Genomic DNA, 14,491 nt, shown 5'->3' with positions numbered 1-14,491 from the left:
GAATGGGCAGGTAGGGGGGTCCTGGACCCCCGGCAGCCTGGAGAGGGTGGGGACCCTTGAGAAGCAGAACCCCCAGTACACAGGAGACCCCCAACAGCCAGGACAGGAGGGACACCCAGAACCCCAAAGAAGAGAGGCCAAAGACAAAAAACTTCTGGGAGTGTTTTTTGGGCTGAACTTTGTTGTTTTAGAGGTTTTTTAGGCCACGAGGAGCCCAGTGATTTCTAGAGATGGATTGGGGCAAGAGGAACCCCCAACGCATTGTGCTCACACCTTCTTTTTTCCCCCAAAATACCAGGATTTCTCCTTTCCAAAGCTTGGCCAGGTGGAGGAGGAGGCTGCGAGGAAGAGGAAGATGCCCCGGGACCTCCAGGCAGGTGAGGAGGGAGTCAGTGCCCCTTTGCCCCTCTCTTGTGCTGCATCTTCCAGCCCAGCATGGCCCAGGCTGCAGGACAACCCCGCTGCCGATGCCGTCCTGCCGGGGCCGGGTTTGGGGAGATGTCCTTGGCCTTCCCTGTGGGCCGGAGGCAAATGCCCTGAGTGTCCTTGTTCCTTCCTGCCCCAGGCCCCGAGCTGAGCAAGGGGAGCACGGAGGACAAATCCTCCCAGCAGAACCTGGTGGCAGAGGCCACTTTGAAGAGCTCCACAGTGCAGGAAGTCACTGAGGAGAAAAAGACACGGAGATCCCTCAGGAGGAGAAGCTCTCAACCGAGTTTTGGGTCCGCTGAACAGGATAGAGCCACCCAGTGTGGGAAAGATGGCCAGAGCTTCAACCAGAGCTCTGAGGTGGGGCTGCAGCAGCAGCTTCAGAGCAGGGAGAAGCGCTACAAGTGCTTGGAATGTGGGAAGGGATTCAGCCGAAGCTCCAGCCTGATTCGCCACCAGCACATCCACACTGGGGAATGGCCCTACACCTGTAGGGAATGTGGGAAGGGCTTCAGTCAGAGCTCCACCCTGATCTGCCACCAGATGATCCACACTGGGGAACGGCCCTATGAGTGTTCCCAGTGTGGGAAGAGGTGTCGGACCAGCTCAGATCTCCTCGTGCATCAGCGCACACACACAGACGAGAGGCCCTTCTGCTGTACCGAGTGCGGGAAGAGATTCAAACATAACTCCACCCTCATGACCCATCGGCGGCTTCACACCGGGGAGAGGCCTCACAAATGTGGGGACTGTGGGAAAACCTTCATCCGTAACTATGAGCTCATCATCCATCGGATGACCCACACTGGGGAAAGGCCCTTTGAATGTTCCGAGTGTGGGAAGAGATTTCAGACCAGCTCAATTCTCCTCAAACATCAGCGCACACACACGGACTAGAGGCCCTTTTGCTGCACCGACTGCGGGAAGAGAGTCAAAAATAAATCCGTCCTCATCACCCACCGGCGTATCCACACTGGGGAGAGGCCTTATGACTGTGACGAGTGTGGGAAGAGCTTCACCAGCAGCTCTGCATTGACCAAACACCAACGGACCCACCAGTGAGGGAAGCCCCACGAGTGCCCCGACTGTGGGAAAAGCTTCATCTGCTGCTCCATCTCTATCACCCACATTCCTTGTGACCCACATTCTGAAGACCCCTGGCTGGTGGTCTCCACATCCTCCTGGTTCTCCGTGGGCACTTGAATTAACCCAGGGGGAGGAACATCCATGGTGTCATGGGTTTAGTTAGGCCCAGATTAAGGCTGTAGTTTTTAGAGCAAGGCCTTGGACAATCAGCTGACTCCTACTGGCCAACTCTATTGCATCCCATATTCTGACATCATCTCAGATAGAAGAAGAGAGGGAGGAGGGATTTTCCTTCTTCTTCTTGCCGGATGAGCAAAGCGTTTCTTGGCATTGCAGAGCTCCTTGGGGGAGACGAAGATACTGGGGAAGTTGAAATTTATTTCCTGTTTGTTCTTGCTACCTTTTATTCTTAGTGTGTGGTTTGTATTTTATTTGGTTTCTATTTTATTTTCTGTTCCATATACCATATTCTGCTGAACTATGTTCTGTGTCTTGGTTTTTGGGGGACAGAAGGGGAGACTTTTCCTCTGAAATGATTACTTGGATTTTGCCACATCAAAGCCATCACATATGGGAACACAGACTGAAGTGGGAAATTCATTGGGAAGGGGGATTTGCTGACTTTTTACCCTAAACATCTCCCCTGCTCCACACCCTTAGTTTGTCTTGTGGCCTCAAGGAATCCTGAATGGTGTTTCAGAACTTTTCTAAACTCAATAATTCCATAATTCCAATTCTCTGTGGCTCTGCCTCTCTGTGGGCCACCCAACCCAACCCCATGCACATTCACATGGTTCATTTTGGTTTTTTCATTTTATTTGATCCATTTTCATCCCTTAGAATCACCTGAAATTGGGATTAAAATAAAGAAATTGAACAAAGACATCTAAATTTCTACCATTCTCCTCAGAATTGGAGCAGGAATTTGGGGTTCAAAGAAATATTCAGGAAGATTTCAGGATTCTGTGGGGATTTGGGAGAGTTTTCCCCAAAATTCGAGGTGTCCAGACCTACTGACATTTCTCCATCATTTTGCAGTCCAATATCTGAGAGGGATTGATCTGTCAGCTCGTAAAACCTCAATCCCACCCCAAAATGGCTCCATGCCAACTTGAAATGACTCAATCCCATCCCAAAATGGTTTAAAGCAACTCAAACTCACTTAGGGGGAGTCAGCAGCAGGAGAAGGGGTGCTACAAACCCAGGGAGGATGGGATAAAATTGTCAGGGCTTGGATTCAAATTGGGAGGGTTGGAATGGGACTTGGAGGGGGATGGGTTGGGGATTGGGAGACAAGGGATGGGATGTGTGGAAAAAGTGAGGGAGCTTCTGGGGTGTGCTCCTGTCCTGAGGGGGGTACTGTGAGGGAGTGTAGGGGACATGTGACATCAGCACTTGAAGTGGGGCCCCACAGGGAGGGACACAGGGAGCTCTTTTTGGGGGGATCCTACTGCTTCCCACCAGTTCAGGGGGCCTTAAATATCTTTTGAGTTTTTCCCTCCTCTTTTTTACGGGCTGAGTTGAACCTCTTGCATTTTGGTGGGATGAGATGACCCTATTGACAGAAAAATCCTGTGGTTTTAAACCAATTATTAGGGGATCTAAGTAGCTCTTGGGAGTTACCCCCTCATTCTTGGGTTGCAGGGACCCCCTGGCTCCACTGGGGCCTGAGGGGGGTTATAATCCCCAGTTTTGAGGTGTTAGAAGAGGCTTGTGGGGGGCCCAAGTTTGATGCACATCCCACCTGCAGGAGGGTGTCTCCCCTTCCTCCAGACCTGCTGGGGTGGGGCTGGGACCCCTCCCCACACAGGGGGCACCCACAGTTCTTTCTGGGGGATGAGGCTGCTCGTGCACTGGGACCAGCCCAGCTGGTGTTACAGAACCACAGAATGTGCTGAGTGGGAAGGGACCCCTAAGGATCATGGAGTCTAACCCTCAGTCCTGCACAGGCCCATCCCCAAGAGTCACACCCTGTGTCCCAGAGCATCATCCAAACACTCCTGGAGCTCTGTCAGCCTTGGGGCTGTGCCCACTGCCCTGGGGGGCTGGTCTGTGCCCACCACCCTCTGGGGGAAGAACCTTTCTGTAAGATCCAACCTAACCCTGCCCTGGCACAACTGCAGCCATTCCCTGGGTGCTGTCCCTGGTCCCCACAGAGCAGAGATCAGTGCCTGCCCCTCCTCTGCCCCTGCCCAGGAAGTTGTACCTGCAATGAGGTGTTCCCTCAGTCTCCTCTTGTGCTGCTGAACACACCATGTACCCTCAGCTGCTCCTCACATGCTGCCCCTGCAGGCCCTTGCCCATCTTGGTGTCTTCCTTTGGACACTCTCCAGTGGCTCAATCTCTTCCTTCTGTTGTGGTACCCCAAAGTGCCTCAATATTTCCGGTGAGGGAACTGCCAGGGTTGTGTGATGTGGGGCCTGAGGGTGCCCAGGGGCCACTGTGACACTGCAGGGCCTGCTGGAACCCAGGGGACATTGTGACACTGCAGGGCCTCCTGGAACCCAGGGGACATTGTGACATTGCAGGGCCACCTGGAACCCAGGGGCCAATGTGACACTGCAGGGCCTCCTGGAACCCAGGGGACACTGTGACACTGCAGGGCCTCCTGAAACCCAGGGGACATTGTGACACGGCAGGAACGAGGGGACTTTGTGAGAGTCAGAGAATCACCAGCCCTGCCCGGCACTGGTCAGCAGCACAGAGGGGCAGTGGCCGCCCCTGGTGCCACAAGATGAGCCCAATTGGGCCTCTGTGTGTCCAGCAGCAAAGGCAGACAGACACACACCGATTTAGAAGAGGCAGCTGCACCTGCTCCTGAGTGTGCCCAGCAGGGCAGAGAGACAGAGAGGCTGCACAGAAGGAGGCTGATGCAGCTGCTCCTGGTGACTCCACAAGGGACCGATTGTAGGAAAGGGAGTTTTAAGGCTGGCAGATGTGAATTTAAATTTCCTGAACAGCATCCCTTGGAAGTAAGCAAAGGACAGCTGATCTTCTGCCACTGGCAGGCCCAGGCACCAGAACACCACAGACTGGTTGTGTTTGTATATGTGTGTTCCTCTGTCTGCTCTCACCCTCCCAAACCCCCCATACCTGCTGGGTCTCTTTTCCATCTGCAAGGAGGTCGAAAGCCCTGAGCCATCCCCCCATGCCTCCCCCATGTCTCAGAGGTCACCAGTTCCCCTGCCCCTGCCTTGAACACCAGTCCCTGAGTCCATATATTGTAACATGAGATTTCAATAAACAGCTTTGCTTTGTTTGAGCTTCTGATTAACCTTGTGGTTCATTCCTGTGGAGACCCAGATCCATCATGACAAATGGAGCCCAAACATGGAGCCTTGGGAAAGATCCCCCATATTTAGGGACTTGCCTTGGTAACACCGACAGGGCAGGAGAGACAGGAATGACATGAAGTCCCTGTCCTGGTGATGGGCAGCTGTTCAGCTTGGGAAAAAGGCATGATTGGTGCCTGTCTGCTGGACAGAAGGTGATCGACTTGGGAAATGGGAAGAATCTCAAAGGGGGAGTAAACATGACTGAATTATCGTGAGCAAACGGCTCTGAAACAAAAAGATTCAGTAACAGGGTCAGTGTCTAAGCCAGCTTGTGAAGCCAGAGCCCTGAAATAGCTTGAAGGGACAGAGCTGAGCTAAAAGAGACCAGTACCCCATGAAAATAAAAATTATTTGTTTGTGAAGCCAGTGCCCTGAAACTGTTTGTGGCCAAAACTTTTTGACAGAACAGAGTCAAACTGCTTAAAAGAACTGGAGCCTCCCCCGTTTTCTGCTGGTTTTTTTGTTTGGTTTTGTTTGTTTGGTTGGTTTTGTTTTGTTTTTGTTTTCTGTTTCTAAGACAAATCCCTGGAAGTCTTTTAACATTGCACCCTGACGTCTGGGAGAAACATTATGGAGATGAGATCTAAGCTGTCTGTGGAGCAGAGGAACATACTCTGGATGATGAGGTGCTGCTTGAACAGCATGAGCTCCAACTAAATGACTGTCCTTTCCAACACTCCCTGCTGTGGGCACAGCTGCCCTCTGAATGTGCTGCTGCCAGTGATTGCAGCTGCCCACCAAAGGATGCAGCAGGAGAAGCAGCTGCACCCCCCGTGCCGCTGTCACACGCAGCGTTCCTGCCCGGGGCAGAGAAAGGCTCAAAGAGCAGCAGCCCCTGCCCTGCTCTTGCCGGAGCCCCCTGCATCCCTTCCCGCCTGGGGCACTGATGCCAATGGGTGGGATTGGGGCGGAGAGAAGCCGAGCCAGGCAGAGGCAGCGCCGAGCCCGACGCAGAGCAGAGCGGAGGATGCTGCGGGCGGGGCCGCCGCCGCCAGCTCCGGGGCCGGTGCCAGAGCCCGTGACGGTGCCGGTGCCGGTGCTGGTGCCAGAGTCCGTGCCGGTGTCAGAGCCCGTGCCGGTGTCAGAGCCCGTGCCGGTGCTGGTGCCAGATCCGATACCCGGCGGGAGAGCGCCCCGCTGCCCCTGCCAGCTGAGCCCCGACCCGGCCAGGAGAGCTCCGAGCAGCCGCCAGAGCGCAGAGGCGGAGATGGCTCCCACAGCAGCACGGACAGCCCCTCAGCGCTGCCGCCGCAGCCCCAGCACCCAGCGCAGCACCGCCAGAAGCTGCAGGAACGGCCCGGCCCAGCCCGGCACAGCCGACAGGCACAGAAACCCATTGGCAGGAGCGGCCAGAGATGCCGAACTGGGACAGCCACAGATTCTGATCAATAGCAATGCTGTCGGGTTAGCAACTGGTAATACCTAATTATGAATATTGATTTAAATCCTAGTTAGTTAACTATGTCTTCACCTTTATCACGATGTAACAAAATATCATAACCCTTTCTAGTAAAAGGAGTAGTGGAAGCTGTTTCATGCCAAACCAAACTTTTTGCCTTTTCCAAATAGTATTAAAATTGAATATAAGGCTTATTCCTATTAAGAGAAGGGAAACAATAATGCCTTTAAGATAAAAGCTTTCAACAAGCTGCAAACATGTCACCTTTCTGTATCTCAGTTTCTAACGTATTTTGTAGCAGTCACGCTCTAAGACAGTGTCGTGCTGTAGGTTTATTATCCCAGTTATTTTTCAAATATATTCATGATTTCATTTTATTCTGTAAAGTTATGGCATAGAAACACACAAGTCTGCACTTTTGTAAAGTATCATTATTGTTATTAAGATCAATGTTTTTATATCTGTAAAAGAGCAAGAAACAAAACTAAACCTAAATAAATGAAACAGACAAATGCAATTAAGGGAGAACAAGCATGAAATGATCTCACCCACGTCCCAGGCCAGGAACACCACAAGAACAGAACCGACCATCCAGGCTTCTCCCACACCGAGCTACCCGGAACAAGGAAAAAAAAAAACCTCCTCCTCTGTTAGGTGGAAAACACGTGTGGAATACTTGTGATGTCTGCTTCCTTAGTTACACCTAGTTACTGAGGAAGCCATGGGTCAAAAGCATTACATTCTCCACCCCTTATTCCACACTGGTCTTTCTACGCAATTTTTGTATTCCTGCATTCGCTTATATTTCGCGCATATCTACATATATGTATAGTCCATATGCGGTCTTTTAAGGCAGATGTCTTGTCATCAGGGATCAACACCAGCATCAATTCAGCTTGGGTCCTCCGACTTTTGGTTAAAGTCACAGTTCTAAGTTCAGTACTGGTTTACAGATAGGGCTGCCTTATCGTTGGACATCATGGGATACCAGCATCAGCTTTGTCCGAGTCTCTCTCATCTCGTGTCTGGTTTTCTGCAAGGCACAACTCAAAGCACATAATTAGTTTTTCCCCAAGGCTAAATTGCCTTGGGGCACACACTGGATTTCGCCATTTTTGTCATTACCTACCAGGTGTTTCCGGACCCTTGGGCAAAAACAATCCCACAAATGGGTTTGTCTTGGCCCGAGGGAGGAGTAATCCAAACAGATTTCCTTAGCATGCCTCTTAGGTGAACTGCTGGAACTTTGTCTCCATCTACCGTGTGGAGGGATTCTGCTTGGGCAGGACCAGCTCGATTGATGGAGCCTCCAGTATTAACCAACCAGGTGGCCTTGGCTAAATGCTTATCCCAGTTTTTGAAAGTTCCTCCACCCAGTGCCTTCAGGGTTGTTTTTAATAGTCCATTGCACTTTTCAACTTTTTCAGCAGCAGGTGCATGATATGGAATGTGATATACCCATTCGATGCCATGCTCCTGTGCCCAGGTGGCCACTAGATTGTTCTTGAATATATCTAAGCCGGTATAATTTTTGGTGTGCAAATTATGCGTCAGGTGAAAAGTACTTTCTAAATTTCAAATTGCTTTCCAAACTTCTGATGCTTTAAAAGCTTTTTCTAACCATTGGAACACCTACTGCAAATAGTAATAATTGTTAAAAAGTTGAAATTCTGTTTAATACCTTTGTTCCTGAGCTTATTAGTGTTTTCCCTGTTAACAATTCCCTTCATGGTATGAATGAGTGTGTTGTTCGTTGCTTTTACTCCTACCTGCATTAACTATCAGTGTTTCAATGAGTTTCTCTATAATTTACTGCACTCTAATGGCTCAAGAAGAAGCCAACACTGGAGTTGTGGTGTTGGGAAGTGGTGAGACTCCTGCAGTGGCAGCTGAGGTGACTTGGCTGGGAAGGGTCACACAAAGCTCTCTCCTCACTCTCTCCCTTCTCGGCCTGTTTTCCTCAAAGCTGCAGCACTTGCAAGTTACATTGGAGTGAGATGTAAATAATGGATAAAATCAGAATTTTAAAATGATCAACAGTTCTCTTATTGCAGCTCATTAATGGAACCTCCACACAATTGGTAAAACACATATTTAAGTTGTCAAGTACAGAAATGACACTATTTTTATAGAATTTGTTAATCTTTAGCATTCAGTACTAGCAATTGTTTTAAGCTTTTGTTTGACCAAGTGATGATAATCCAACCAAGCAAGCAAATTCAAAGGTAGCCTTACTAACCTTTCTCTAAATTATTGATATCCATGACAGGAACCAATACAATGGAAGTTTTACAGATGTAATAACTTTTGCTGAGTGTTCAAATAATCATGCCCTGTATTTTTATGGATCCACACCCAGCAAATATCCAATGATACCTCTCTTATTTGCCAGGCAAGAACAAGAAAACAAGGGGCAGTATTTGCTTGTATGTGTGTGAAAGAATTTTTGAACATTAAACGGAACATGAAGGAGAGATATGTCCACGTTTTAGAAAATTATATTCTTATCAAAGCAGCAACTCAAGAAACAAGGAAAAGTGTGAGGTGAAGACAAGCACAATTTCTCATTTCATAATTATAAGGCACAGCAAGTAAATTCCTAAGGCTGTTTTGAGTGATTGCATGAGTGGGGGCTGGCCTGGATGGATGTGTGTGAGTACAGGAATCATGTATGGATGTGACTCCTGAATGCACTTACCCCACTGACAGAGCCACAACTCCCCCATCTATGCACAGGGACCCACAGACAGAAGTACAAAGTTATTCATTTGCAGAAATACTTACATAAAGTTAAAGGTGAAAGAAAACAGAAACCATAAAAAATAATTAAATCTATTTGTATGATTAAGGTTATTAATTTATAAGTCAATTTAACTGAAGATTTTAAGGTTATCTTAAATAAAGATTCATAAGAATAAATTCTGAATGAAACAGTGATCATTCTAAATGAATACATACAGGCTTTAAGGACTTCAGAAACCTGTGGATGACTTGTTTATCTTGAAACCCTAGTTGGAAAAATATTTATTCAGGTATTGATGGGTCTGGTATTAATGGGTCTGTTTGCATTTTTCTAATATGCTCTGAATATTTTGTTTATTGTCTTGTATGCAATGTATGATTTATTGTAATTTTAAAAGTTTCAGTTTTTCAGGTATAAAACAAGAAAGGCCGAGATGTAGGAATGGAAGTTTTGGAGATGGCAGATGTGGAGTTAAATTTCCTGAACACCAACCCTTGGAGATAAGCAAAGGACAGCTGATCTTCTGCCACTGGCAGGCCCAGGCACCAGAACACCACAGGCTGTTTGTGTTTGCATGTGTGTATTCTGTCTGCCCTCACCCTCCAACACCCCCCACCTGCTGGGTCTGTGTTCCATTTGCAAGGAGGTCAAAGCCCTGATCCATCCCCCATGGGGGAGGTTATCAGTAACCCTGCCCCTCCCTCAGTCTCTGCCTCTGTCGTGTGAAACTCAATAAATTACCTCCCTTGGCTTGAACTGTGGATTGTCATTGTGGTTTGACTCAGGGGGAGCCTTATTCCTCAGGACAGCAGGGCACTTGCCCAGCCAGTTTACAGCCCCTGTGCTGCTGCCCAAGAGTCCATGCACAGGGAACAAATAGCATTGGGTGGTGTCGTGTCCATGGCTTGCCAAACAGCAACCAATTCAGCCAAGTGGCTGCTGCCTCCTTCCCCCTCAGCCACCAACTGTGTGTGTGGGGCTGCAGTGAGTGCTGCAGCTTTCCAGCATGGTCTGCCACAGCGAATCCCTGCCCTGCCCTCAGGAAACCATGCTGTTTGTTTTTGAGTGTCTGTGAGCTGATTGGAGGGCTTTCCCCACTCACCTATTTGGTAGTTGGGCATGTTGTGGGTCCCTTGGTCAAGCTCGCTGTGTCTTTGACTCTGCGGTTCTGACCCCTGTTCAAACTGAGTCTTATTTCAGGTAACTTTGGCAATGGTTTAAGTGGCACTGCTAAACCAGGTACATGTGACCTCCAGCCACCAACAGCACCTAAAAAGTGCTGTACTCCTTTCTTATCTTCTGGAGTGGGACAGGTTTGAATGTTGGCTAAAGCTTTTTCTGGGATTTGTTCAATTCTCTGGGTTCATGTGATGCCCAAATATTTGACTTCCTGGGGTGACTTCTTCTTCCCTTGTATTTCAGTGGGATTTGCTGCCCATCCACAGCACCTTAACAAGGCAAGGATGGCATCCAGCTGTTGTTGCACCTGATGGTGATCAGGTCCCTGTACCAGGATACCATCTGTGCCCTGAAGGATCTGTACCTGGGCAGGTGCAGTGTGTTGTGCTCCAGTGCAGTGTGTGGCTTGGGGACAAAAGGCAGGGCTGTGCTTGTAGCCCTGGGGCAGATGGGTGAAGGTGTCCTGGTTCCTACCACATGGAAATGGGAATGGATCCTGTGCCCTGGATGGAACTGGAATTGAGACAAATGCATTGGCTGCATCAATAACAGTGTCCCCTGTCCCTGGATGTGTCTGGGGGTGGGGCACTGATGTTGCAGCTTCAGGAACAGCAGCACTTGTGGGGGGTGTCTGTTTGTTCACTGCCCTGGAATCTCCAGTCACCCACCAGCTGCCACCCGAGTCCTTCACAGCCCAGACAGGGCTGTGAACAGGAGAATGTGCATGACAGACACCACCTGCTTGGAAAAAGCATTGACAGTTCCTTTGATTTCTGCATCTCCTCCCAGAAATTTACACTGTTTTATGTTTACAATTTCTGTAGCTGTGGGAATGTTTGCTTCTTGTTGTGTAAGTCCCACAGTGACAGCTCTGGCATGGAGGCACTGTGTGGCACCAAATTCCTGATATGTACCTCTGATTTCTGAGGATATACCTCAAAATATATGTATTTATATGATGTATTCACTGTTTGAAGCAATAACAGAATATCTCTGAGGGTCTCAGTACTCAATTTGCATTTCCAATTTAGTCATTTTCTCAGTTACTGGTTGATCCCCCAGCCCCCACCCCAGGACAGTTTTTCTCTGTGTTTTGTCTGCATTGCTGTTTTTCAGTGACCTCCCCCCTGTGACCACAAGCACTCAGACCCCCTGTTTATTCCCACCAGACCACCAGATGGTACATTGGGTGAAGGGGTGAGGGTCGTCTCTAAACACACAGCATGTTGGTGTGGGTGCTTGGTCTGTTCCCTGTTCAGTTTTTATGTGTCTCTCTGCCTCAGCTTCAGCTTTTTGTTTCATTTCTGATGTAACCAACAGGCACCTGGCCATTCATCAGGTGTGACTGAGCCACTCTTTGGATCATGGATGGGGAGTTTGCACAAATTCTCTTCAGTATTTCAACACTCCCATGGGGTCTTTGGCCTCCCACAGTTCAAACTTAGTGCCTGCACAAGTTTGTAGCTTATCCCACAGTGCACTCCACAGTTCCTGTGTCCACCCTGGTGGCTCCACTGGAGGAATCACTGCCCGAGGCTCTTTTTAAAGAACATCTCTACACTACAAACACAACACAGCAACAAACTATTCTACACAGACAAAACACACAGATTATCACAACACTTCCAACAAAAATAAAACATCATAACACACTTCACTCGATATCGTCCTGTGACACCACACACACAAAGGACTGAGGGGTTTTTGCTGACTGTGCTATCACAGCACTGACTGCAAAGGGACTCATGTTACACCTACAGGGTCCACACTGTTCAATAACAGAAAAGGATGGCACTGTCTCCACAGCAGATACAAGAAAAACACTGATATGAGTTGTGACCACCCACCCACTGGGAACAGCATCTCTTGGTGCAGCTCTGCATCCACTGACCAAGCCCAGTCTGTGTTCCCTGGGGAACAGTGTCTGTCAGTCCAGCTGTGCCCTGCACTGACTGAGCCCTGGGTTTTATGCCCTGGGGAATAGTGTCTGTCAGTCCAGCTGTGCCCTGCACTGACTGAGCCCTGGGTTTTATGCCCTGGGGAACAGTGTCTGTCAGTCCAGCTGTGCCCTGCACTGACTTAACCCTCTTCACCTCTGTGTCAGTTTTTGTGCTCTCAGAAGCTCACCCTCATTGCCAATATTCTGTTACAGGTTCAGGAGGATTCCCACGCTGTATTTAGGCAGGATGAGGTGCTGTTTTGTTCTGTGACTGGCCTTGATGCCTCTGAGAGTCTGTTCTTCTCTTGGAAAGTGATGGAAAACAAGAACTGATAATGAGTGATTTCGGCCCTGAAGGAGAAGCATCTTGTGTACACAGGGACTGTTTTGCAGCCTGGCTGCTTGTTGACAGCCACTCAAGAATGAGTCAAGGAGAAAAGGGTGAGGAAGATGATGAAAATTCCTGACCAACTGAGAAAGGGAGACCCTTGATATACACTGTGGAAGCCAAGGGGGTTCCCAGTTACATAATGGGGGGAGGGAGTGGTGGCCTCTCTCTGGGCTGAGCTGTCCACAGACACCCAGACAGACCTCCCAGAGCGAGTGTATCCAAACAGACAGTCCTTGCTCCAGGAGGAGGTGTGTGCTGGCAGCGAGGACAGCGGTGCCTCCCGCAGGGACGCTGCTGAATGTGTTGAGCCACCCAAGGTCAAGGATGCAGCAGCTGCTCAGACTGGGGATCCTGAGCACACTGGAGTCAGGACAGGATCTGTGTGAGATGTAAAGAAACTGTGTGAGTGGTGAGCAAGTGAGTGGGAGTTGTCTTGGGGCTTGTGTTTTGTACCCTCTTCTCAGGTTTTCTTCTTTCCTTTGCTATTTCACTGTAATAAATGCAGTTTACTCAAGTTTTAAATGGTGTCATAGTTTCAGCTCAGAATTATTCTGAACCCTCCCTAGAACAAATATCCTGAGAAACATCGAGATCAACGACTAAGAACTGCAAAACATCAAGACTCAGCCAAACAATAGTCCAAACAATGATCATTCTGTTCCTGAAGAGAGTCCCACAAGTTTCCTCTCTCTGGTCTCTCCACTCTGGGGTTCTGGGGATCTCCCCTGTCCAGGATGGGAATCTCACTTAGAAAAGCCAAAGGTGTTTGGAGGTCCCGAGAGACTTTTCTGCCCTGACTCTGCTTGAGGGTACCATTCCCAGAGATTCCCCATCTCTGGGTTCTCCACCTGTTTTTCTCAGGAGTCACCCCTGTGCAGGCTCCCCCTTCTAAAGGCCCCTGTTTCAGGGTCCTGGGAGTTCTGAGGCTCTCCCTTTTCCACACTCCCCTGTCTCCAGGCTGCTGGGGGGCCTCCAGCTCAGCTTTCGCCCCTCTCCCTTCCCCATCTCTAGAACCTGAGATTAGCTCAGTGGGTTAAAACTTGGTTGTAATAATGCCAAGGTCATGAGTTCAATTCCCTGTGTGGGCCATTGACTTAAGAGTTGGACTCGATCCTTGTGGGTCCCTTCCAACTCAGAACAGTCTGTCTGTCTGTGAAGTCTGTCTGGGAAGGCACTGGGCACCTGGTGTCCATCAAAAGCTCCAAAACACTGAGATTCTGGCAAAAAACCTTCACAAATATCAAAACTAAAAAACATCAAGTTTCAGCCAAAACCCACTTCAAAATATGAGGATTAAGCAAAAAAAATCCCTCCCGCGAGTTCCCCTTTTCTGGTCTTTCTTCTTCAGTGTTCTGCTTTCCACCCTGTCTGGGCGGCCAGAGGACCCACCTGTATTGGGATTGGTGGGAACTGTTTCTCTCTCAGCCTTAGGTGAAAACTTGGGGCACGGGGTGTGACTCTTGGGGATGGGCCTGTACTGGGCTGAGGGTTGGACTCCATGATCCTTGGGGGTCCCTTCCCACTCAGCACATTCTGGGATTCTGAGACACCAGCTGGGCTGGTCCCAGGGCATGAGGAGCCTCATCCTCCAGAAAGAACTGTGGGTGCTCCCTGTGTGGGGAGGGGTCCCAGCCCCACCCCAGCAGGTCTGGAGGAAGGGGGGACACCCTCCTGCAGGTGGGATGTGCATCAAACGTGGGCGCCCCACAAGCCACTTGTAACAACTCAAAACTGGGGATTGTAACATCCATCAGCCCCAGTAGAGCCAGGGGGCTCACTGCAAACCCCAGACTGAGTGGGGGACTCCCAAGAGCCATATAGAACCCCTGAAAATTGGTTGAAAACACCAGGATTTTTCTTTCAATAGGGTCATCTCATCCCACCAAATTCCAAGAGGTTCAACTCAGACCAGAAAAAAGATGAGGGAAAACCTCAAAAGATATTTAAAGCCCCCTGAACTGGTGGGAAGCAGCAGGATCCCCTCAAAAAGAGC

At 49.3% G+C, this 14,491-nt stretch overlaps 2 protein-coding genes across 2 annotated transcripts in view; one reads left to right on the top strand and one right to left on the bottom strand.

The window, feature by feature from the left end:
- The window catches only part of LOC139684145 (uncharacterized), a 1,342,464-nt gene that overhangs the window by 335,022 nt on the left and 992,951 nt on the right, over positions 1-14,491 (top strand). The window contains 1 exon segment of the mRNA XM_071579746.1: positions 813-1,484. Within this exon segment, the coding sequence (XP_071435847.1) occupies positions 813-1,484 (672 nt within the window).
- Positions 1-14,491, bottom strand: part of LOC139684146 (uncharacterized) — an 800,710-nt gene that overhangs the window by 432,973 nt on the left and 353,246 nt on the right.

The sequence above is a fragment of the Pithys albifrons genome, chromosome 32 (assembly GCF_047495875.1).
Source record: "Pithys albifrons albifrons isolate INPA30051 chromosome 32, PitAlb_v1, whole genome shotgun sequence".
Classification (NCBI taxonomy): Eukaryota; Metazoa; Chordata; class Aves; order Passeriformes; family Thamnophilidae; genus Pithys; species Pithys albifrons.
Note: the sequence above shows the minus strand (reverse complement) of the source record. Positions and strands in the feature narration are given on the sequence as shown.